Source organism: Leptosomus discolor, chromosome 18, assembly GCF_034619465.1.
Source record: "Leptosomus discolor isolate bLepDis1 chromosome 18, bLepDis1.hap2, whole genome shotgun sequence".
Lineage (NCBI taxonomy): Eukaryota > Metazoa > Chordata > Aves > Leptosomiformes > Leptosomidae > Leptosomus > Leptosomus discolor.
This window is the reverse complement of record NC_141408.1, coordinates 8585837-8611388: the sequence shown is the minus strand read 5'-3', so window position 1 is coordinate 8611388 and position 25552 is coordinate 8585837. Positions and strand designations below refer to the sequence as shown.

Here is a 25552-nt window from a genome sequence, read left to right as displayed (position 1 = left end):
TAAGGGGTGATGCAGAGTTGGACCTTGACATGTGCAGTTCCCCACAGGTGTTTTGGAGACTAGGCTTGATGAAAATCGTCATCTTAGCATCTTTGCACCGCTGTAGTCATTTCCAAATCCATTAAGCGTTGGAAGACTGAAAAGAGATTGTCAGCGTTGGAAAGATAGGAAGATGGTAGATAACAGAAGCAGGAAGATGTGAGGGCAGTCAGCAAGTCAGTGGCTGAGCTGTGAATAAAAATCTGTCCTCCTTGATCTTATCCACAGACATCAGACCTGGCTCCTGGCTCCTCTGACTCTCCCCTGCTCTCTCAGTCAAACCCTAGACCATGCTGTTGGGTAGGAGGCCATTGTTGTCTTTGTGAGCTGAGTGTTCTGTCTCTGTTCTTCTTTAAACACAGGTTTGTGTGAAGTCCCCCGTTCCCTCTGCCCGAATCTCTTCCTCTGAAGCGGTCACCAGCGTGTGGAGCCTGCCCCACACCCATCACCTGCCAAACCACGGCCTTTACCTGTGTCTTCCGGTGTTTCCCGTGCGACCCGTCCTGCGGGAGTGCCTCCTGGGCCACCCCAGAGTTCACGCAGCGCTCAGTGGCTCCAATGGTGAAGATGACAAGGTCCAAGACTTTCCAGGCATATCTGCCTTCGTGCCACAGGACCTACAGCTGCATTCACTGCAGGGCTCATCTCGCCAACCACGATGAGCTCATTTCCAAGGTACGTGCATGACCTCACCTGCAGGTGCTGGGTGGATGCCTCCTCCCTGGGGAGCGGAAGGGTGCGTTCGCTCGCACTGCAGGTCAGTTGCTGTGGAAGTGCCTGGCCTTAACTGGTGCCGCAGTTTTTGCTTGGAAAATGGGCTCTCAGCCTAAAGGATCTATTTGTGAGCTGCTGTTTTTGTTTCAAATGATCTTGAAAATAGCTGTAGGGGACAGGTTTCCAAATTTGGGCCTCTGGAGTGCTTACAGGTGGTCTGTCGCTTCCCATGGTACCACCACCTCCTTCTCATTTCCAGCTGTAAAACTGCACGGATGGCCAGGACTGCTTAAATTACCTTCCTGATACTTCTTGTTCATGTACGTGCTTGTCAGCAAAGCCAAAGGGTTATTGCATGATCGTGATTTGGAGGTGAAGTGTCTGGAGATGTTCTCCCTGTTAAACTCTGAGCTGTACCAAGCGTCTACACTAAAGCCCCTACTTAAGAGAAGGTTCTCTGATGCTTCTACCGAAGACAAGACAGCTTTCCCAAGACTGATGAGTTGCTCAAACCCTCGTATCTTTGCCAGTCTGCTAATAAGATGCTTTGCAGTGAAAAAAAAAAAAAAACAAGGCTAGGATGTGCTGAGGGTGGAAAGATTCCATCCTGTCTTCTGATCTATTGATCACAGGGGGAAGGGTCTTGACGATAAGCTAAATGGAAAGCTTTCAGAGCCATAAGTCAGGGGCCTTTGGTGCAGAGGGAGCAGGCCAGGAAGAGGATCGTTCTGAAGTGCAAAAAACCAAACTTTCTCAGAGTGTCTGTTGGAGCCTACAGTGCCTGGCTGCGGTCAGGCATCAAGTTTCCAGGTTTTGGCTGCCTTGGCAATCAACTGTTCTGTAAAGTTTATCGAGCTTATAAAATTTGTGTTCAGACAAAACAGACACACCGTAAGATTTATTAGTTGAGATGAGAGGAAATTGCGCTGTGAGCAATGTGTGTGCATGCAACTTAAGCCAGTTCAGCTTCTTGGAGCAACCTTCAGAGAAAGGCCAGGATCAGAAGGGACAGAGGTGCTCTGCCCGTTAGAAAGTGTGTAGTGCTTCCCCTCTTCCTGTTTGCACAGAAAAGATAGAAAGTGTCACCTTGCACCAAGGGCATCTGTCCTTACAGGGCTGACATCTTAGCAGCTGTGGAGGTCCTTTTGGATTCTCGGTGTTGGGTGCTCGGACCTGTCTTCTGCCATTGGATGCTGTCTCCTTCCTTTTTCTTTTGGTTGTTGCATGGGCTAGGTTGATGTGTATCTCTGTGGTGTCTCCGTGCCAAACAATTGAATTTACGTATTCTGGTATGAATAACGCTGATTGCAGACTGCTACAATTTTGGTTTTTGCAGTTTCTGAATAGACAGGCTTCCTGTTAGGCTATCGCCTCCGAGTCATTCTGGGCCTCTTGAGGGCTCCGTTTGTCCTAGTACAATTGCAGTGGTTCTTAGCAGACCTGTCCTCAAGGACTGCAAAGCCTCAAGCTTTTGAAAAGAAGATTGTACATTTCCTCAATAGAAAGAAGTTTTGAAATGTAAGTGTCAACAGCAGTCTGTGCCCAGGTCTGGATGTGAAATACGTTCAACCTCAGCTATGTGACTTCAGGCTCCTGTGCTCGGTTGAGATACCTGTAAAATGGGGTAGGTGTTCCCCTGCCTGTCCATTGTTACCAGCTGGATTTTGTGTTAGGACACAGAAGATACTTTACAGGATAAAGAAGGGGGCTTGTTTTACTTACTGTTTTTATGGTAGATCAGAGTTTATGCTCTGCTTTTTTTTGACTTAGCTGGTCCCCAGCCAGGGAAAACACAAGGCAATGCATGCCCAGTGGTTTCACCTTTGACACTTCCTTCCCCTCCTTGTTCTGTGTCCGTGCTCCTTCTGGTCTGCTGTGCAGTGCAGCCAGCTTTGCAGGTAAGTGGCTTCCAGCAGGGCAATGCCAGTGCTACAGACTGCTTGGAATTTGAGCTTCTAGCCTTTGAGGCACGCAGAAGCTGCCCAGGAATGCTGACTGTTGAAATATGGACACGAGAGGGAAGGTATGAAAGCACAATATGAAGCTATGTGTATTGAATCACAGAAGTATTAACTACAGTGTGCTGCGAAGCTTGTGTCTGCTCGTTCTAAAACTTCCTTGTAGACTGTGGTGCAAATTTGTAATAGTGTTAGGACCGTGTTGCTGGTGGAGCACTAGCGGGTCGTGCAACTTGAATGTAAAGGGTTTGGGGTTTTAGGTTTTTATTTCTCAGAGTTGTAAACCTTAATAAGATACATTCTTTGTATAATTGAAAACCTTATGAAAGTAATTGTGCAATCATAATTTGTACAACTGGCTATTAAACTGAGAACAGAAGGGCAGTCCCTGCCTCGGGGGGGTTCCAATATGTGTAGAAACTTTCCCAGGCAAACTTAAATAGTCATCTTTTTATCTGTTTGAGTTACGTTTTAAACATCTCCCGGAGGCCTTCTGCAGTTCTTTCATCACAGCCTCATATTAGCATCTGAGAACCAGGCGGTGCAATTGCTGTGCTTGTTTTCCATATGAAAATGTGGCAAACGGAAGGAAGAAACAGGCGCCGTGAGGATTGAAAAGGGAGTGGGAGATTTTGTCAAACCGGAGTGTTTCTCAGCCTGCAGTGTATCTCATCTCGAACCTGACTCTGTCGCTTTAATCAAAACAGCCCAAGTGACACCATCTTTGGAAACGTTCCCCAGAAAACAGGCTTTTATGTAACAGCAGGGTGTTGGTGTTTTGGCTTGTTGAAATTAATTCCTCTATTCCTTTTGCCCCAAGTTGTGCGGAGACCACATGAGAGCTGTGCTGCTTTGCATGCCGTGAGCTTTTAGCCCCTTTGGATATATACAAATTGCAGTATTGGCTCATGCCATTGGCTGAAATGCTAGCTGGAGCTGAATCCCAGTATTGTTCTCTATCAGTCCATACTTTATTTTCTCTTCATCTCCAAGTTTCCCCTCTTAGACCTTCAGCATCAGTGTTAACTTTACTCTGACTTCAGAGTGTTTTGCCAGGGCCAGGTGTCTGAAACTCTTTGACAAATATGCCTTGGCAGGGCAGTTTTTGCTTGCTTTTCTGCTTAAGGAAAACCTTGTGCATTAAAATGGGTAGAAGGTTTCTCAATAAGCCATTGCTATTTAAAGAAAATAATCGATGCTGAGGCTTTTAAGAAAATCCAAAGCTGTTACATGAAGCCAGTTACCAAAATGTTGCCTGCTTACTTGGCCTTTTATCTTCTGCAGCCGGAGGGAGAGAGTGGTTGAGTATGTCTGATTTGTAAGATCTAAATTGTGGGTTGGATTGTCTGGCCAAGAAAGGCCTTATTGACTTAGGAAATATAAGGTGATCAGATAGATTGGGTGGAGTGAGTAACTACTTTTCCTTTATACGTTCCTTTGGTGTCTGAGTTAGCATGAGTGGAGGTTCTTGTTCCTTTGTAGCAATGCATCATTTAAAAATCTGTGCCAAATTTAGCACATACTCTTGTTTCATTGCTTTTTCCAATGCCTAAGTGGACTGAGACTTTGGGAACTCAGCCTTGCCCTGGAACAGATTCCTGTGTGACCTTGAGTAAGTCACTTAATGTCTTTGTTCCTCCTTTCCCCACCTGTACAATTGAAATGCTGCTGTTTTGTCCAGTCTGCTGGGAAGATAAAGCTCTGGAGCAGGTACTGTCTGCTCTTAGGAGTTAGTACAGTGTGTCCTAATCCTCTTTGGCTTTACTGTAAAAGCAAAAATACCATGCCAGGCAACTGTACTTAAAAAGCATATTTCAATGCCTTCCAATTGCCAAAACATAAGTGAAAGATACTTGATGTGACATTTATCCTTCCCAGGCACAACATCCTATGCTTTTTAGAATGTTTAAGAAAAACATGTATTTGATAACCAATGGTGGCAAAACCTCTCCAGGAAGGGGGATAGAGTGGCTTTTCTTGAGAGGCGTGCCTTCCGCATCATTTTCTAGTGGGGCTGGGGGAACAGCTAACAGAAGAGACATTTGACAGCGTAAATAGCATTTTTTTTTTCTCAAAGTGGTGGATGTGATGCTGGTTTCTACCTAATCCATGCTATTCAAACTCTTTGTGAGCCTTTTCTGTTCTATTTCGTATGTACCTGGTATCCAGTAAAAAAGGATGGGAACGAGACCAGAAAGATACAGGCCAAACACAGCCGCGTTAGTGTCTTGGTAGCTGACTTTTTTTTTTTTTTTTTTTGCTATGGGAACAGTAATTCAGCAGAAATGTCCCTGATTATGGAAATATGTAGGGAATGTCTTGTGGGCGTCCTGCAGTTTCTTTTTTTCATGAATTACTGTGATCCAACTGCTAAACATTGTGCAGTGATGTATCTTCTGAAGTTAGCCTAAGGCTAGCCAGGGAAGTTTAATGGTTTCCTTTGATGTCTGCATGGGACCCTTACTGAACATGAATGTGAAATTCTTCAACACAAAAGGCTGCAGCTCCTCCAGCACTGAGAAGTTAGAAAAAATAGAGAATTTGTGTGCTCCTGACTTTCTCAGTTGGGGTTGGATTGTTAGCCAGGGAACACTTAGAAGCCCTCTTTTCTGTTTTCTCAGGCAGGAGTTGCAATGTTTATAAGCAAACCTTGCTCCCAGTCATTGTGGCCTAGCTGCTTCCCTGGCTAGCAGACTGCTGGAGCCTGAGGTTGTTGCTACAACAGCCTCTTGGTGAGCTTTATGGCATGCTGAAAGCATCAAACTTTGCTCCATGTTGCAACTGGGGGATCTTAAAAGGATTTGAAACTTTGGTGCTGGCTTTGAGATATATGTTGTGGATGAATTCAGACACTTTGAAGCATTTGATGCACCATGTATAGGTGAAGGAAGCAGCAATTGTTGGGCTTCTTGGTTTGGGTGATTTTTTTTTTTTGGTCTTTTTTCTTTCTAAGTATGTGGGTGAGGCAGTGTGTAAAGTTCTTAGTGCTTTACTTCGTGTGAACCGGCTGATATTTGTATGTCAGTTCGCCTTGAAGACGTGGTGTTATTTGCTGGGTGGGGGGAGTGTGCACAGAAGCTAAACCAATGATCCTAAAATTACAATGTGATTGTTTCAAAATTTTTTAACCTACAGAAAAAAAGAAAGAGGCATTTAGTAAGTGTCCAGGACTAGTCAAGTGAAAATCCTGTATTTCCATCATAGGAAAAAACCTGTTTGTGGGGTAAGGCAATCATTCCTTTTTCATGGGTAAAGTTCTTACTGTTTTTCATTACATGGTGTTTTTCTTCTTGCTTTAAAAGTAGGTCTTATTTCTTCCCAAATATGGATTTAAGTTCCCAGCTTTACGGTAATGAACTCTTAAGGCCAGGAGGAGCTATCACATCATCACATCTGACCTCCTCTAGAGCATGGGCCAGCAGATTTCATCATGATGGCAGCATGTCTTTCAGAAAAAGCATTTAGTCTTGATTTGAAGACTTCAAGAGGGGAAAATTCACTGCTCCCCTTGGTCATTTTTTCCAGTGGTTAATCATCCTTACTGTTAAAAATTGGAGACTTTGAATTTAGGTTTGTCTGGCTTATGCTCTATGTCATTGGCCATTATTTTCCTTCTTTTGCTAATGAAACAGATCTATAGTACCTACTATTTCTCTCTATAAAAGGTTGTGGTACATAGTAACCAAGGTCACTCTTGATCACTTTTTTGATAGGCTAAGCAGATTCAACTTTGTCATGGTGCAATAATATCTTTTTCCAGTTCTGTGTGGTTCTCGTCTACATCTTTAGCATTTCAACATCTTTTCAGGAATGGAAATGGGGCTAGTCTCATTGTTCCAGGCTCAGACTCAGCAGTAACATCTTTACAGCGTACACATTTCATAATTGTATTAGTCTTACTGGCTCAGCACTGCATAATAAGCTTCTGTTTGTTTGTTTGCTGTTAGGAGTTTTTATGCACCGGGTTTATCAATTTGATGCACATTTCTAGAAGCTGTCCAGTAGCTTTTGGATCCTGCTTTTCACCTCTTGTTCCCTAATGAATTGTCACTTTTAGGTATTATTCAAAGCTTGCTCTTAATTGCAAGTATTGCTAGAGATCAAGCTTTAAGCAATGAACAGCAAAGCAGTTCCATGAGAAGTCATTAGAGCTTTTTAGCTTTCCATTTCACTGCTGTGAACTTGTGGTAGGGTATCTTGTAGTTCTTGGCTTCCGTGAAGTTTAAAATTAAATGCAGGTTGAGAGGACTTCAGTTCTCAGGAGAACAGTGTATCATCAAAGTTACTAAATGGGAGCCTTTTCCTTCAGCGTTTTGACCAGGAGATTGAGCATTGATTAGGCAGAGATGAAATCTTTCAATCAAATTCATCCCCAGGACCTTTACTAGACAGGTTGGTGTTTGCTGTCCTTGCCCTTGCTGGCCTGTATTGCAGCAGGGAGGAGGGGAGTGGGTGTCAAAGGCTGTCATTTGAGTACCTCTCATCAGTTCTGAGCAGCCTTTATTTGAGAGGGAATAAACAAACAAAAATGCCCTTTGCAGGAAAAGTCAGGATATGAAATCTGAGCTGTGTAATGGGTATTTGTAGTACCTATTCCATAGTACAGCTCCCTAAATTAGATCTTTCTGTCCTGTGTAATTGCTTCCTCTGGGGCTTACCCTGCAAGTCACTGTGCTCCCTCAGTTCCTGCTGTCCGTAATGGGATCTGAAGACAGTCAGGATCAGGCCTCTTATTTAGTCAGGATGTGGTCCTTTAATAGAACAAGCCCAAGGTAATTTGTACCTCCTTGTATAATTGTGTTTATGCGGCAATTAATTGCTATGTGACTTCAAAATACTTCATTCTGTTCCAAAAAGAAGGAAAAAGGTAGTAATTCAAAACAGTTTAGAATTCCCTGTCAAGGAGGAGGGAAAGGGTAAAAATGGATTTTCCTAATCCATCACTTTCTTTATGGAAATAACTCTTCCTTTCATCTGCTGCTTCCTCTGCCTTAGAATTGATGACCTGGGCATAAATAAAATATTGTTCCCATTTATTATCCAGGGAACTGCCAGGGATGAAGGACAGTGAATCATCAGGGCTTTTGCTGCAACTGCTGCAAATCCTGAACAACTGGAGCATGGAGTTGATCAGGTCTGAGCATCTTGGGTTCTCTGGGTGTTTCGGTTGTTGACCCTTGCAGTTGGAAGAGGAGGAAATGCCAGCAGGCTTGAAGGCTTGCTGATGGGCTGAGCTGCCCTATGAACTTCCCATGCAGGTGTGTACTTTTAATCTGATTTATAGTTGTAAGAATGAGCCTGGAAAAAAAGCAGATGTGAGTCTCACAACTCCGAGACCTCTGGTTTAATCTGTAATTTAGTCACACACACATGAGTTGTCGGGGCCACGGGGGGGAGGCTTTTTGACCTCCTGCTTCATGGGGAGAAGACCCTGGTATCGGAGGGCTTCACATCTGTTTTAGGGGGGCTGTTATGTCTGCTAGCAAGAAGCAGATCTCTGTAGGATTCTGACCTCTCCTGGAGAAAGGGCCTCAGCATCCATCTGTCAGAGGTGGCTTGACGGTTTTTCTCAGTCAGCAGAACTGAAGTGGGCAAAGATTGAAATTCAAGTGCACAAGGAAACTCCACCCAGAGTCTCCTCTCTTAAAATCCATGGAGTGTTTGCATGGAAGTCACAACTGTTAGAAGAAGTAGCACACGTTTTTGTTCTGTTTCCATAGAGGGCACATCCACAGTAATAAAATAAATTTCAGTACCACAACGCTTGTTTTATAATAGAGACAAACATTCAGAATTTTGGCAACAGATGAAACAATGAAGGATAACTTCTGATGAACCTTCTCAGCAGTAAGGTATACATATGGTGGCTTCATCTCACTGCAGTGAATCTTATCAAGGGGCAGAGAAGAGCTGCTGCCCTGACAGTTCTGCTTTTGCTGAAAAGCAAGTCTGCTCTCATTGTCAGCATTGGTGCTATTGTGAGCTTAGCGGCTGTATTAATGGAATACAGTGTTCCACTGCTACATGGACAGTCACTATTATGCTGCTAATTAAATAACTTGTTACATTAGCAGTTTCTATCTTCCATCCCAGTTCTGCCTTGTGTTTATCTCTAAAACCCATGCAGTAGCAATAATTAACGTGGAAAGGGCTTTACACACGCACACCCCCACTCCTTTCTAAAATTATGTGATTGTTGGATGTTTTGAGCTGGCATCAACCTACAGGAGGACTGCAGCACTCAAAAATGGGGGAAAACCCCCACAGCTGCTGCTGCAGCAATTGCAGATTCACCAGAATAAAATGCATTTTTTTATCTCTCTGCATCCACAAAGACACCACTGGGCTTTGTTGTCATCTTCTGTAGTTTTTTCACAGTAAATAACAAAATGCTTCTCTCCATATTGCCCTTCTACGTATCAAAATGTAAAGGCTTGCATTTAATGCGTCTCACCAATGAGTTAAGTGCCAGAGATGCCACATTCATCTCAACACCCGTGAACTTCCTGCAGATCTGGGAATGCTGGTGTCTGATGGGAACATGGAGGTGGGGGATCAGGGTTAACTAGCCGTATGGCCTGAGGCCCAGCATGAAGACCTGAAAGATGCAGATTTTCATTTCCTTCTCCCGTCCCATGTCATCTAGCTCAGAGGGTGAATCATAGGATGGTTTGGGTTGGAAGGGACCTTGAAGATCATCTAGTCCAAGCCCCCTGCCATGGGCAGGGTCAATGCAGAGCTTACTTTCTCCTTTCAGCAATTGTGTGTGGGAGATGGCCTGGCCTGCTCCGGCGCTCAGGCAGTGTTCCTGGGAGGAGCTTGGTGCACTTCATATGGATAAACATCTCTTCTGCCAGCAGGTGTATCTTGGTAGTTTTCTTTGTTTAAGTGTTGGGTAAATGTCTGTCTTCTGTTGCAAGTGGTCTTCTACTTATTGTCCCGCAGGCGTTAACTTGTGGTCTTTCTGCGTACGTGAATTTGTGGCTTCCTCTCTTTAATCCAATGGTGCTTCTCCAGGCTCTCTTGACTTACTGTTTGGAGTGCTTTATGTGGGAAATGAAGCAGCTCCGTAAGACACATGCCTACCTTTCTCCCACTTCCTCATCCCATGGGGTTAAAAATGCTCCTTAGGTAACACACTTGCTCTTTTGCCTGATTAAACAGTCTGGTGTCCGTACATGCGTAGTTTCAGAAGTTGGTGAAGATTGTTAGAAAAGCCTAGATCTCTTAACTCTCCCTCCAAAAGGTCATTTTCTCATGAGATAGAAGAGAGTTTTACTGGCACTCTGCATGTGTATTATACAGCACTTTGTTCCCTGTCAGCAAAAAGCAGTGGAGGAGTTGGAGGAGAGTTGTATGCCCCACAAGAAGATGGCTGGACCTGGTCGAAGAACTGGTTGCTAAATTCCCTTCCGGTCTAAAAGGCCTCTGGTAGATCTTGAATTCTTGATCTGAAGCGAGGACATGCGTGTGGCAGCCATCCCGGCTTACAGAAGCTGTGCTGCCCTTCTTCCTCTGCTCTGCCCGGTGCTGCATTAGTGCAGGAATGGATTTCCTTTGGCAGAGGGAAGCTGAATGGGAGAGGAGGGGAGCGATCACTCCCTGATGCAGTGCCTGTGCTCCTGTGGGCTGCAGGGCTCTTAGTCACACGCATCTATCCTCCCTGCTTGGGCTGCAGTGAAGAGAGGGCTGTGTCTCCTGAGGCCGCTCTGGTTTTGTGTGCCCCCTGAATAAATCAGAATAATTGCTTTTAAAAGTAAATACTGCGTCTGCTTTGTCTCCCCCGGTATTTCCATCCTTTTTCATCTTAAAGTCAAGTTTTGAAGCATAGCTGCAGCAGCAACCAGACACCATCAAAATCACAAGAGAAGCCCCAAAATATTATGAAGTTTTGTAGAAGTAATAAATTTGGAAAATTTTTTTGTTTGCCTTTGGTTGTTTGTGCCTTTGGCATTCCCATTTTGAAATTTCACTTTGAAGTCTGTGGGCTAGAAGCACATTTAAAAATAAATAGGAGCACAGTCGAGGAGCCCAGGACTTTAATAAGGAGGCTGAATAGCACAGGACTCATGATAACACGATGAGACTTAACAGTGTTGCATTTGAACTGAGTCAAAGTCTGGAGGGCAGCCTGCCAGGCATGTTGGAGGGAGAAGGAGAGAGTTTGCAACTACTTTCTGAATTTTGACATGCTTTACAGAGCTTTGCTCAGGCTTTAGCTTAGCAGAGAGGTGGCTTAAATTGGGTTAGAAATCTATGCACTTGAGGAAAAATGAAAACCTCAATTTAGGCAATTTGTATTTCCCTAAATGCTCATCTTCATTAATTGCAAAGCCTCCAAAGAGATCTCTCCTCTGCAACGGCAATATAAAAGTTCCCTTTGAAAGAAATCTCTTGCCCTCCCCTCTGGTGGTAGTGGACAGTCATACTGACACATGAATTAATAACTGGGAATTTGCTCCTGGATTCTGACCCATTTACATCAGTTTGTACAGCCTGTCTGCCTGGGAGCAACACAGCCCCATCGGAGCATTGGTGTCACCTTCGTGTTGTGCTGACGTGTGTTTGAGAACCGGACAGAGCAGCGTTTCATGGCTCGTTCTGATGGGATCGGGCATCTATACGGTCCTGTTTGTTTTCCGTCTTCCTGAGCAGCATTGATAATGCTGCAGAGTGGGTGCCGAATGTCCTCTCGTGGTTCATGATACTTCTTCCTTAGCCTTTTTTGAAGTCTTGTGAACACTGCTGATTTGTCTTGGTTTCAGCTCCTAGAAACATGAAAAGATGAGAGAATCTCACTTTTAAAAAAAAGTGAAACAAACAGAACAATCTCCTTAAAAAAACCCCAACAAACAAACAACAAAATCTACTATTTAAATTTGCCTGAATTTCGATCCGAGCTGAGTATTTTAAAGATCAGGAGGGGGGAGGCTGGCATGTGGCATGGGACCACTTGGATTCCAGAGCACAGCAGAGTCGGTGATGTAAAAGCTGCGTGAGTGCTAAAGGGCCCTTGTAGGTTTGAGTAGGCTGTCTTCAGCTGGCGGGGACAGCTAACTTCTGTCAGCCTCTTTGGAAAGCCTTCAGTCTCCTCTCGTTGTGGCACAGGGGATAGAGGACTTGGACCCGGCTCACACAGCGTTGCTTCTGCAACATGAAACGGTTCCAAGGGGTGCGGTTCTCCTCCCGCACAAAGCAGGAGTTGATGCTTTTCCCACAAAAGCGGGATCTAGCAGAGGCGTGAGGTTCTTTGCTCACTGATAATTTGCTCTGTTAAATTCACCTTTTCCCCGACAGCGTCATCATCTGGCCTTTTCCGAGCATCAGAGAATTTGTTTCACGGGAGGTGGGGGCGATGCCACCAGGATAGCCTGCTGGCATTTTTGTGGCTGTGTGTTCAGACCTTTCGCCCTGTCTGGCTGCAGTCTCTCCCCGCCTATCCTGTGCGGGGAAAGTGCTGAGTTGGTTCCTGTTAGGACAAAAGCCTCTTATCAGAAACGCAGCTCGCCCCTGCTTGCGTCAGGTGTAGAGGGATCAAGGGGGTTGAATGAACACCTGCTGCTGCCAGGAGGCAGAATGAAAAATTGTAATAACATCTCCCATCAGAATAAAAAATAAATGTAGTAGCATCTTTCATCTTTCCAGTCTGTTCACCTTCCTTCTCACAGACTATGTAACCTGAGACACAAACACGGTGTAAAATTGCTGGGATATAGCTGTTCCTAGGATGAAACACAGCAGACTCGTAGTTATTCACTGTGTATTCGCACGGCAACATAAACTGCTGGGGAATAAGGCCGTGCTGAATTAATTGAATTACTTCAGAGATGAGTTTGGTCCACTAATTCCATATCGACTTTGGGCTTTAAATAGCATTAAGGACCCATGTTAAAACTCAATTAAAACTCAGGAATGCAGTTTGAACAGGGTAAGGTCACATCAGTGCATGAGATGGAATAATGTAACCAGTTCCCTTGACGTGGGTCTGTATCTCACATAATCGGAGCAAAATTGAATCTCGGTTTAATCTGATCATTGACTGTCCCTTCTGTGAGGAAGAACAAGGTGGAATTAATGAACCCCGAGGCCTCTGTAGTCTGTGCGGATACAGGGACCAAGTAATTGAACTCGTGCTCCCTTGGGAAATACTCGAGCATGATTCAAGTAGATGGTCGAAATGGCTCGCGCTGTCTAGGGCAGACCCCAGACTCTGCAGCAGGGTTTTTTTGTAGTTCTATTTTCCCAACTTTCTTTCTACTGCACAGCGACTCACAGGTAACCTCCTTGTAGAGTCATCATACACCTAGTGCTGCTACCAGACGTAGAGGTTCCTCTAAACACGTTGCAGGACTTATCTTTTTAATCAAATCATTATTGCCATAATTAATAAGGCTTGAAAGGTGCCATTAAGGCAGAGTGTTCTGTGTGATGTTGGTTGTTGGGTGGGATAGCAGCTGATAGGAATTGGGATTAAGCGCTAGAGGGAGCGGGCTGAGTGTGAGGAGAGCCTGTGTTTTGGAGCATACCTTTACATGCAAACTCGTGTGTGCTCCAGTTGGATTGACATCGTGCTTTGGTCATACTTAAAGGTCTCCTTTTCCTATTCAAATTGTATTTTGTGAGAACATCTCATCCTTGGATGTTTGGGTGTTACATTAGCAGCAAGAATAGATGAATCTTGCAGTCAGTGTTGTGCAAATGACTGTAGTAGCTTAAAAACAAGACTTGTACGTGTAGGTGGGAAATAAGTGGTAACAGAGCTATCTCTGAATAGGTCATAGGGTGAATTTTTCTTGCACAGACTTCAGTGCCTCTTAAACCCAGGAGTTTGTAATACTGTTTCTCTTACTCCCTGAATTGCTCTGTCCCAGTGGGGCTATCACAAGCACAGGAAACGTGTCGGGTTTTTTGCAGAGGCCAGGTGGCTGTGGTCATTTGGCTTCTCCTGATGCTGCCATTTCGCATTGCCTAGAACGTGCCGACTGCCGTGGGTACCCGGCGATGGCGTTGGACCCTCTGTTCCTGTTTGCATCCTGGCAGTGAGAATTATTTGTAGCTTTCGAGAGTGTGACATGGAGGGGCATGCTGTTCCTGTTCCCTCTTGTACCTCTTTGGGACCGGTTGCCTTTTCGGTTTTGTTTCACTGGTTTCTTAAAAGGCTGCCAGCTGGATACAGGTAAGTGGGGGTTTTCTCTGCTGCAGTCTGCAGAGAACAAGCATCAGTATGTAGCCATTTAGTCCTGGCAACTGCTTCCTATTTTTCCAGATGATTCCAGGCAGCTCGTTTTGTGTTTAGCCTATTGTCGAATGCCGTCACAGAGACTTGGGGTATTAATCCTGTCATCTGTTCAGTGTGTGGAACTGCTGAGTGGGCTGCACAGTGAATGAGAAGCTGTAGGTATTAGGGAAGAGGGGTATGGTGTGTAGGCGTGTTTGGAGCACATTCAGAATTCGTGCCTTTCCCTGACTGTACTGACTGAATGTAAAAATTTCCTTCTGTGTCTCCAGCGGTCACCAGTAACAGGAATGTGCAAGTGCAAAGGCCTGATGGCGGTGGGAAGGCAAGGTGGAACGTGACGGAGGGCTGTAGCCCTCCTCTGCGTGTGTCTGTGGTTGTCTGTGTGCTGTTGCTCTGCTGAAGAAAGCTCTGAAGGAGTCATGCGTCTTGCTCAGAGCAGAGTGGTAGATTCAGCACTTCGGATTGAGGCCGGAACGTAAGACATGGGCTAAACCAAAATGACAGCTCCCAAGGTCATGGGTGTTGAAAAATAAGGATTCAGCTTTGAGTCTTGCAGGCTGAGTCTGTCTCTAGCGAGCAGAACGTGTCTGCCACAAAGGAGCTGGCACTTCTTAGATGCTGGCTGCGTGTTACGCTTCCTTCTGCAGCAGATCTGGTTTAACAGCGTCTGTGAAACCCAAACTCCCTATCCTGCAGACTGTCTCTCACTAGAGCTGCAGTTCTGCACTGTCGTTCTTTGCCAGCAAATCTAGTTAGAGAACTTCCTACTCTGAATGACTTGTGCCTGCCCCTGTACTGTGAGCATTAAGTAGTCTGTGTGGTTGCCCTTTAAACTGGGTCTGTGACATGATAAAAGGAGAAAAAGCTGTTTCCCTCAACCCCCACACCACACCCCCCCCAAAGTATTTGTTTTTAAAAATAATAATTTCACAGAACTAATTTGGAATCGGCACAGCTGAGGGGCCATAATGAGTGTCTGTAAATTGGGTGATAGGAACTTCTTAAACCAGAGCAGCTGCCAAAAGCATCTTAACATGGAGCTTCTGCCATAACGAGAGACAGCTTGGCAGGCGAGGATCTGCAGCCAAATAGCTGACTCCAGGCTTGTGGTTTCCCACCTGGGTACTCAAATCAGCACTCCTTAGGCCCTGCAGCATTTGGATGTCTCCGTGCTGAGTGGAGCACCCAGGAGCAGGGAAGGTTTTTGAACGTGAGTTGTCAGGAGGAATAAGCTGTTGTGCGTGGCACATCTCAAAAGCGTGCATTGTTTTTTTAGAGGGCTCAGGCAGGGTAGGGAGGGAGAGTTTTGTTGCTGGCATGTATAGATGTGTTTCCAGCCAGACATTGAGCGTTAGCAGTGCAGAGAAAAATATGTGCTTGGGCTTTCAGTGGGAAACAACAACAAAAAAATCCTTTCCATTTCCTTCAGCTGGAAAAGGATGCCAGGAGCTGTTGTTTTAGAGAATAAGAAATCTGGATTTAGAAGCGTGCATGTGAGATACACCTTTGAATGTGTATCAAAAAAATCTACGTAGAGAAAATGCATCACATAGGAAGTAGGTCTTACTGCTGACTGTCACCGTTCAGTGGAAACCAAGAGTGTTGTGGAAATCTCTTTGTGAATTTTTTAAAAAAAGAAAGAAAAGAACATCTATTTTCTATTTGTGTATAAATATACCTCTTTCTTCTGATTTCATAGTGCCCATTACAGCTTGTGACGATTTTTCTGGAGTGCCAGGAGAGAAAGGAACATCTCCAGAAAGTGCAGAGGTTACAATACCCAGACAAAACCTGTCTGTGCTACATTTGTAAGATACAGTTAGCTTAGTCCTGCAGAGAGCAAATGCACTGGTGAACTTGAGGTAGTTGCCAGACTTCTCTCACTTCTTTTTATATGATTTGCCAGATCCTTAGCTGGCTGGAGGGTGAATATCAAGACAAGCAGCAGCACTGAAGGCTGAGCAGTGGTATGTTGAAAAGTTCTGCTTGGGCAGGAGATAATGAATGTCATTTTTTTTGCAGTGACCGCCCTTAGATACCTTAAAGCACTGGCTTGAGCTGGAAGGAAGGGCACCTCTGAAAGGCTGCTACTTCCCTGGGAGTGGGCTGGAGTAGTGTCCAGTGAGCCCTGAACACAAATCTGGTGGGTCTGGTTTTGTTGTTTATTAAAGACAGGCCTTTGTACAGCAGTAATGGAAAATCCTATTTCTGTACCAATAAAACCTTTGCTCCCATGGTTGTTGTTATTGGCAAACTTAGTCACTTTGGTGTTTATGGGAGAGTATTTACTGGGAAGGGCTGGATGGTTAGCAAGCTTCATCTGCTTTCATTTTGTGCTGATGGGCCACGTGTTGCTGTGGGACGTTCTGTTTCATCCCTGTACCCCATCCACAATCCATCCTTCCAGGCTGGTATCCCTCTTCTGCAGCACAGACAGCCAATGCCCCTGCTGTTTGCTGTAGCAAGGTAGAGCATTGCCTGGGTCTGGCTTGGACTCTTCTTTCTGGCCTGGGGGGCATCAGCTTTGTCAGTTCCTGCTTTGCCACACAGGACGCTGAAACAATGCAGTGTGTGTTTTGTAGCAGTCAGGCTAGACCTAGTTGGCATGTGGGGTATCAGCCAGCTGACAATGACAATAATAAAGAACTTGAGTGCTGCAGAAGGATTAAAAGAATTTCTCTAATAAATGCAATTACACAAACATGCTTGAGCCATGTGTCCTGTTTAATTCCTTCCCAAGAAAAGAGGCATTCCTCAGGGCACTGCTTTTGTCTGAGTGAAAGAGATATCCAAGTGCCTCGGGCATCCTCTCAGAATCCGGAGTGGCTCTTCTGTGCCCTGGGTGGCAACTAATATTGGGCTTCAGATTCTTCTGAAGAACAGTTATTCCTCCAGGACTGAGTCGATTCCTTTGCCAGGCAGTGACTTTATAGCTGGCAGAGCCCTTGCTGCCATCCAGACCTCACAGGCAGCTTTCATTGCTGGCTGTGGCTCCCTGCCTGCATGCCCTGTGGCACCGTGTTTGCCCTCAGAGGTGCCTCTGCTCTGTCCTAGGGAGCCTTTTGCATATTGGGGATCTTCCCATGGGCCTTTGTCACTTTTGGAGAGTACCTTGACACCAAGAAGGGCACCAGGCTAAACACCATGACGGACTGTGCTTGTTCTCTTGTCAGGGCAGTTTAAATCACACCTTTAATGTGTTTTGTTCTCTCTTGCTGGTGAGTGAATTTTCTGTCTCTGCCTTTCACATGAACAGGACTCATGATGGAGAGATACTCTTACAGACTTTTCCAGAGCTGCTTGCTGTTACCCCAGCCAGCACCTGAGAAATACTTAGCTGGGGCTAATGGGTTGGTACCCCAGCTCCGGGAATTCAGACCATCAGCTGGAAACACGCAGCAGCCTTCCCAGGGCAGAGGAGGCAGGAGGCAGTTGATCTATGCAGATGTATGTGGATGTAAGAAAAAGGGTCCAGATCCATCCGCAGGCTTGCTGGTTCTCAGGCATGGCTTTGACTTTGCTTCTCTGTGAGGCAGTGGTTGGGCAAGCGTTGGGGTGCATCCCTACAGCTGGACTGATGGAAGGAGACAACCTGGGAGGGGCAGGGACCCCCCAGAGATTGCTTTGTGTGGTGTGGGGAGAGCACGTTTGTGCTGCCCCAGGATGAGGTTGCTCCTTAACTAAATAGATGTCCAATGTTAATAGGCCAGGGAGGTAAAATCTTGAATGTTTCTCTTTTCTCTCAAAGCTCTGTCTCCCTCCTTTTAAGGGTATTTAGTCTGAAATCATCGCTCCTCTGTAGAAGTTGAGGTTTTAAGAAAATCATTAAATGTTCCAAGATTCCTGGTAAGGTACAAGGTAAAGGATTAAACAGTCCAGAAAAGCTGCTCTTTGACTTTCCCCCCTCCTTGCCCGTTAGTGCATACATTCCCTGAAGTGTCTCATAAGGCAACTGTGCTCTTGCTCATAAGAACGGAATGTTTAATTCAGTGTGTGCTTGTCAAAGTAAATTAAAAATGCAGGTAGCACTTGCTGTGCGTGAGCCAGCTCTTGTAAGCGAGGCACCGTCACGGGGTAGTGTCACAGACTTGACACAAATGCAGACTGCTGGCTCCTGGGAGTGTGCTGGCTACCTGGAGTATCCCGCTGCCCTGGCGTTGCCCCACTCTTTGAAACGCTGCCTGTTCATGATGGTGCTTTAAGATCCCAAGGAGACGTGGGGCAGAGAGGATGTGCCATGACTGGTGATTGTCTGGTGTGGTTTTGCTGCTGTGTGGTTCTCTCTTGTCCACGTTCATCTCTATCCAGTTGTGTCTCATCCTGTGTTTAGATCCAGTCCTAAAGATCTCCCTGGCGTCAGTGGGAATATGAATGCTTGCGGACACCTCAGCAAGGTTAAGGTCTTTGGTACAATCACTAGACTAGAGGCTGTAGTTGTGCGCACAGCAGCTTGCAGAAGGAGGTCCCAATCTCTCCGTTCGGTTCAGCATCCATCTGTGCAGTTTTTCTAAGGGGAATTGACGTGCTGTCAAGTGCAACAGCAGTGTTTCAAAACTGTGGCAGTGCACTGGGAAGCCTCCACGAGAACCTTGGTTTTAGAAAAGAGATTCAAATCAGTATTTGGCAGCAAGGCTGCATTAGGTAAGGTTAAGTGTGAAATTCATCAGCGGAACTGAAAGGGTGAAAACAGACATTGCTGGGATACGAGAGAGGAAACAGCTTAACTCTTGAGAGGCACGTGGGGCTCGTATGGCACTGGAAATGCTGGTAATACCAGGTGAAGTTCCCAGTGGAACTTGTGAAATGGGCAGGCACTAGAACTGGAGGCAAGTGTCCCCATCCACAGGACAAGCCCGCTGTTCATCAGTGCTCACCTCCTGACATTTCACTTTGTGCTCTTTCCACCCCGAAGACTGTAAGGATGTGCATTTCTCAGGCCCTGCCTAACAGTTGCTATAACTACCACTGATGCGGTCGTTGAGGGCACGTCCTGGTTTAGCCTTATTTCTATCAACCAGCCAACTGAATTTTGTTTTCTTGCCTTTCAGTCCTTCCAAGGAAGCCAAGGACGAGCATACCTCTTCAATTCAGTGTGAGTATAACTTTGTACCTGTCACCTCTGCATCTCTTAGGATAGATTTAGGAAGCCCTCACAAAGAAGAAAAGAAAAGGATAGTCTTCCTTTAGAAGATCTCAGCCTAAGGCCTGGGAGCTCGCTGAAAATGGTTGGAGAAAGAGACAGGAAATAGCATGGAATTGTATTTGATTTTATGTTGAGATTTCAGATAAGCAGCTAGGAAAAGGTGGGGTTTTTCATCATCAGATTGAGAAATAAGAGCTAACGGATGAGTCATTCTCTTCTCAGAGAATGTAGTTGCACCAAAGAGTCAGATTTTTGTAAATGTAGAGGATAAATGATATCTAAATACGAACTTACTTTTTAGAGCTAGAATAAAAATTAAGTATAATTTTCCCAATAACTGAATGGAGTTTTGGTGAGATCACTGCTGGGATGTCTTTCAGAAGAACGGCTGATTTCAGTTACATTTTTCAAGTTTCTGTTTGGGAAAGTAAGAGTACCGTTTTATCAATTTGAAAATGAAAATCTTTCTCAAATGCATAATTAGTGCCATTTACTAGAATGTTATTAATCTTCTGTTCAAAGCTTTCTAGAATTTTTAGTTGAATAAAAATTCTATTTTACCTTTTCATTCTGTTATGGAACTGCAAGAGATCTTTGTTTCGGGCACAGCTGTGGTACCCGGTATCCTGAACTCCCTGCTTATGTTTTCAAATACTGCAATAAAATTGCTGTCAGCTTCATCGTAGCGTCTTGCTGCGGGAAGACACACTAATAGGGAGCATCTCTCCTTTTTCCCCAGAGTTAATGTGGGTTGTGGCCCTGCAGAGGAGCGGGTGTTATTAACAGGATTACATGCGGTTGCAGATATTTACTGTGAAAACTGCAAAACCACACTGGGTTGGAAATATGTGAGTATCAGTATCGTTTGTTTTGTCTGTGGACATCTTTGCTCCAGCCCTTTCTGAAGGTGTGTCTGTGGTAACGTGGTCTCACGGAAAGACCATTAACTTGGGAACGCGAGTTCTGGTCTGTAGCCGCGTCTTCTTCCCTCCCTGCGTTTCCATTTTCCCTCCCATCTTGTGTTCGTTGCATCCATGCAGAGCAGGAGCTCTTTGTGGCTGATGTATTTTTTTACTGAGAACATGCGCTGTCGACCTGGTTTTGGTGGGTGTCCCTTAGTGATGCTTAACATAAATAAGGCTGACTTCAGTCAGTCGTGTGGTCCATATTGTCTTTTTTCCCAGACGATACCGGAATAATAGAACGATCCATATATTGTTAATCCTGTGTCCTTCCCACTGGAAATGCTATTGAACATGAGTTTATCTGTTTGCTGTCTCTTGCTCTTCATAAATTCAATTACCTTCAAATAAAGGCTTATACTACATCCTGATTTCTGCTTCAGGAGGCACGCAGCGTACTTGTTTGTCAAAACGTTTTGACCAGTCTCTAAACAAAACATACATTGGATCTGTGGCCTCTGGACAGAAGTATTCTTTAATAAATCAGTTGAAAGGCTATAAAAAGCAAAGCATCAAAAATTGATGCAGTAGGAATTCGTGCAGAAACACAGCATGGGTCTCACGAATGGAGAAGGACACTAAGCACAGATTATTGTGAAACAAAATACAAAATTTTGTAGGCACAGCGGTGAACCTAAGCCTCTCCAGCAGTAGAATTAACAGATGCAGTACGTGCACGCAGACAGCACACCTGAGCAGAGCTGAGCCGCTTCCGAGGATGCAGCCTCAATAACGGGAGTCCGTCCTGGTTAGGGATCCCATAGATTTCCTTCCTTCTTCAGGCCTGCAGCACGGAAGCGCTGCGTGTTTCTGTAGCTGCACGCACACATCTGAGTAGAGCAGGTCCTTCTCGTCCCCTGGGGCCCATTTGCTCCATTTCCACGTGAAGTTTACCATAATCCATCTCATTCCTGATGGTAGTGCTTTTACAGCATGTTTCATCAGAGGACCTCTGCATTCTTAACAAACATTAATAAATTCTCAGACCACTCTAGAGAGGTGGATTTTATCACCGATGGTTCCTAGAGCAGAGTTCAAGGAGCAGTTGCTGTTGGCCTGCAGAAAGCTGCATGGTTACAAGGTGCCCATCGTTCTTTTTTTTCCAGCCTGTAAAGACAGCGAGAAGCAGGATTTGAGATTCTTCCAATGTAATTTTCCTGAAAGCCAACAGGAGGACCTGCAGGTTGACTGTTTTACTCTGTAGACAAGGCTAAGACTTGCACCAGCTTTCCCAGATCTGTTCTGTAACAGTGACTTTAACTTCAAATACCATCTTGATCTCATTCTTTCTCCTTTTTTTTTTTTAGGAACACGCTTTTGAAAGCAGCCAGAAGTATAAAGAAGGCAAATACATCATTGAACTAGCTCACATGATCAAGGATAATGGCTGGGATTGAATGGAAAGAGCCCAGCCCTACCAGCGTGTAAGAGAATGCCATCCAACCGAACATTATATCCAAGAGTGAGAGAGTGACTGAACGCTTGGTTCCATGCATTTAGAGGCTCTGCAATTTGGGAGCATCTTCACACCCTTCTCCATCTTTATTGGTGACTGGCCTCTAAATTTCTGTCTCTCTGTCTCTTTGCTTTGTATCTGTTTGTGAGTTGACCCTGGCTGCTTCTCTCTCTGTTCTGGCGTTGGCTAAGAGAAGGCACCGAATGCCCGACAGCCATTCCATGTTGACGAATGTTTAAGTACAAACTGAAGTTGGCTCTGTGGTGGCATTTTAACAGAAGGTCTCGGTGCAGGAGGAAGACCCAAGTTTTGGGCCAGGAGAAGGTGATAGGGGGTGGGGAGTGGGCCCAAAGGGAAGTCATCAGCAGTTGAAACTGTACTTCTCCTTTAAGTCCTGGTTAACCAAGGCTTGAAACTATCTACTTGTCTGAATGGACAGAAAAATACCTCACGGCTGCGTTCTCTCCGAATCGTAAAAGCGCTGCTCCATCGGTGGAGCTTCAGTCTAAGCTGACTGAGCACAAGTCCTGACCAGTTCCCCCCGCAAGCTGATCGCAGATCTGTGTTTTGTTTGCCATTTATGAACTTGTTGTTCGGGGGAGGGGGACCTGAAGGCTGGAGAGATTCCCTGCCTCTCCTTTTTCTTGCTGTTTCAGGGTAGGTAGGCCAAACGTCCCAACAGAGCACAGCTGTGGGGAGCATCCTCACAGCTGCAGAAACCAAATCCTGACTCTTGAGCCCTTCAGAGAGGAGGAGAAAACCACTTAAGGCACAAGGGGGCTGGAGCTGCAGCTTAAAAGATGTGACAGGGGGGAAAAAAGAAGGCATGTGCTAGGCAAGAAAGAGGAAATTATGTAGAGGAGGATGGGGACAAACTTGGTAACGCAGGGTACCCCTTGATTTCCTGGCCTCCACTGGGCATCCTTGGGGGTCTTTTACCCATCCTTCACAAGTGCGAGTAGGAAAATGCTGTTACAGAATCTTTTTCTTAAATCCCAGGCCCCAGCCATCAGCTCCGCTCTTGGAGCCTGGCGGAGAAATGGTGTGAGAGTGGGGAGAGGAGGGAGCAGAGGAGCCTGGCACTTGTAGCAGTGTTGCACAGGTGGATATTTCAAGCCATGAGGTATCCTCCCCAAAACCTTCCCCCCTTTTCCCACTCCCAGAAGCCTGTTACAGGCACAGGAAGAATGGGAAAGAACAAAGAAATTAAGCATCTTTCCCCTACCCCTGAAATTGTCTATGCCTTGGAGTTTAAAGGGGACGGGTAGATGTGGGCATCATAACTGCAAGGGACAAGTCCTTCCCATTTTAATTTTTTAATTTTAATTAGTGTGGACCTTCCCGAGGTGGTTGGTGGGGAAGGGCCATCGTGTGTGAGAGGGGAGCTGTGTTAGACATCAATGACAATGTGAAGTTTGCTCTGCGACAGTCCAGCCAGTATCTGGTGCATAACTCAAGACTATTTAACCAAATTAGTTTTATCTCTCCGAGTGAATTTTCTTTTTGTTTGTGGAATTCTTTCAAGTAGGTTAATCCATTGGGGGAAATCTTTCTTAATCCAGAAGGAAAGAGTATTGTGCAGGGGTTTGTAACTCCTTATGAAACCCAAGCTGTGATCTTTGTTGCTTGCCCCCACCCCCAAGAGACTCTCAGTTAGCTGTGGGGATCCAGATGGAGGGCTGGTGGTGAGAACATGATTTGCTGTTAAGTGAAGGGTATATGAGCAGAGATGGTACTTAGGGATCGGGGTGGAACTTGCATGTTGGGTCCTTGTGCTGAAACCCAAACTTGATGGCCCATCTAAGCAAAGGCTGTTTTTTCTCTTGAACCACCGTTCTTTACAGCCTTGGAGAGAGAAGTGAGATGGAGGCTGGCCACGGCTCCTGCAATGGCTTGGTTTGTGGCTAGCCTGTTAGGAGGCGGCTTCTGCCTTCACCCTTTCTGCTGTGGCTGTGTAACAGTTGCTTCAGCTTTCATTTCTGATCATCTCTGCTTCCGACATCCACATTCCCTTCAGTGATAAAAATCTAGTAGAAATCAAAATCTCTGCAGTACCCACCATCTTGTTGACTTTGGCACTGATCCGGTCCCTTTTTCCTGTCGTCTGGTTGGTGATCCATGACCATTTAGTGGGTTCGGATTAGTGGGAAGTGATTGGCGTTCTTTGTTGAGCCCTTCATTCTCCCCAGATACCCCTTTAAAGGGATCTGGTTGGAGCTGGGAGAAGGGGGAAGGGGCAGCCCCAAATCATTCATATGAAATTGAGAAGAAGAACACACAGGGGCTCATGGGTTTATGTTGGTGTTTAGAGCGATTGCCGATAAAAAGGCAATATAAAAGGTAGGCCTGTCTAGAGGACTGCTCTGAGAAATAAGAACAGTTACTACAGAGAGCTACCAGATGTAAATGTTTTTATCCGTGTATTTGGGGCAAGAAAGGATGATGATCCATCAGGTCGGGCTGTTTTTAACTGTTCACAGGGGTTGCGCTTTTAATGGCAACCATTCTAAGCCTGAACACGGCAAGATCTTAATCTGGTTTTAATTGGTTTTGTCCCATCAGCATCCAGAGATTTACACTTGCTGAGAATCTGGCCTCAAGCCCTGATACGAAAAAGATATGCGTGCCTGTGAACGTCCCCAGCACCCAGAGAATTCTCTGTAGGGTGACTTTAATACACCGTACGGGGAGATAAGGAAAAACGGGTTTGTGAGGCTCGTTGGCGTTTGTTCTGTGCTGTGTGCCCATTAAACACGACGTGCTTAGTCGGCTGCTAACTCCTCTGTGACTCGCTGTGTTAAAACACGTGACAGTACCGGGAGCTGGTGACCAGAGAGGATGGTCAGGTCTGTGCTGGTGGCTGCCGCAGGCATCGCAGGCTGAACTGGTGACTCGCGGTGGTAGATTCAGAGCAGAACCAAAGAACTTCACTGTCGCACCCCCCTCTCTGCTCGGGGGAGTCGACTGTAGCCAGTTTGTTACCGGCTGGGCTGAGCAAGGTGGGACCGTTGTTTCCGAGCCGGAGATGTGGCCCATGGAAACGGCCACCTTGGGCAGGTGATGCCTGAGCACCGAGTGCCCATGGTGCTGCTTTCCGTGGCTGACATCCTCGAGAAACCACGAGGGGCAGCGAGTTTTGCCTTTTCTTTTTATTTATTTAACGTGGCAGCCTCGTCTCTGGCAAGCTGCGTGTGCCCTGGAGTTTACATCATCCCCATCTGCCCCAAAGCTCAGACTTGAGTAAGTTTTAAATTGTCTTGCTCTGGTGGATTATCTGGTGTGAAATCCTGATCCCTGTAATAAATATTCAGATGATAATATATACAAAGCAGAAAAAAAAACCATTATCTTGTGAAATATACTTTTGTAAATAATATTTAATTTTTTTTAAAAAATAATATATTTGGTGCTGTTTTCTCAGAGCCCCTCCCTGAGAGCACTTTTTTGTTGTTTATAAATGATACTGTTTCCTTCGGTATTTGTCGGAAAATATGTTTAAAGGGAAACAAAAATTATGATACACGTTGTCCTCTTTAAGTCGATCCGTTTTTCCTCTGGATGTGGCAGGAGAGGGGAGTCCCTCCCGCTGCCGTCTGGCAGAATCGGGTGCAGGCGGTGGCCGGGCTGGGACAGGGGGACAGCGGGACAGCAGGACAGCAGCCCGCGGTCGGGGCAAGTGCTGGTGTGTGGGACGGGGGGTGGCTGCAGGCACTCGGGGAGCGCTCGGGTGTCTGGAGTTACCCCAAACGCCTTCGGGCGGTGTCGGAGGTCCCGCCTGGCAGCCTGAGCCCCGGGTCAGCTCACGGCCAGTCCCACGGAAGCCGGGGGGCTCCGACCGGGCGTGACTTCCCTGAGGAGATCTGGGTTGTGGGATCCGGGCCTGAAATTTTCTCTTGCACCAGTATTGGCTGGAGTGAAGTAGATACCGAGGTGTAGAAAACAGGATTGAACACAAGCTGCGACCTCGGAATCGCTGTTGCCAGTTGCTTGGGGGCAGCGGGGATGGAGGATGGAGACTTCTAAGTAGTCGTTGTTTTGAAA

General features: G+C 45.8%; 1 protein-coding gene across 1 annotated transcript; it reads left to right on the top strand.

Moving 5' to 3' along the window:
* The first annotated feature begins 425 nt into the window (after nucleotides 1–425).
* Nucleotides 426–25177, top strand: YPEL2 (yippee like 2). Its single transcript, XM_009949428.2, has 4 exons — nucleotides 426–714; nucleotides 18999–19042; nucleotides 19833–19941; nucleotides 21363–25177. Exons 1-4 carry the CDS (start codon nucleotides 598–600, stop codon nucleotides 21450–21452), a joined length of 360 nt encoding a protein of 119 aa, XP_009947730.1. The 5' UTR covers nucleotides 426–597; the 3' UTR covers nucleotides 21453–25177.
* Nucleotides 25178–25552: the final 375 nt, after the last annotated feature.

Coding starts and splice junctions, on each gene's coding strand:
- YPEL2 (XM_009949428.2), top strand. CDS start 598: ATGGTGAAGATGACAAGGTCCAAGACTTTCCAGGCATATCTGCCTTCG. Junction 715..18,998: donor ACGATGAGCTCATTTCCAAG/GTACGTGCATGA, acceptor CTTGCCTTTCAG/TCCTTCCAAGGAAGCCAAGG. Junction 19,043..19,832: donor GCATACCTCTTCAATTCAGT/GTGAGTATAACT, acceptor CTTTTTCCCCAG/AGTTAATGTGGGTTGTGGCC.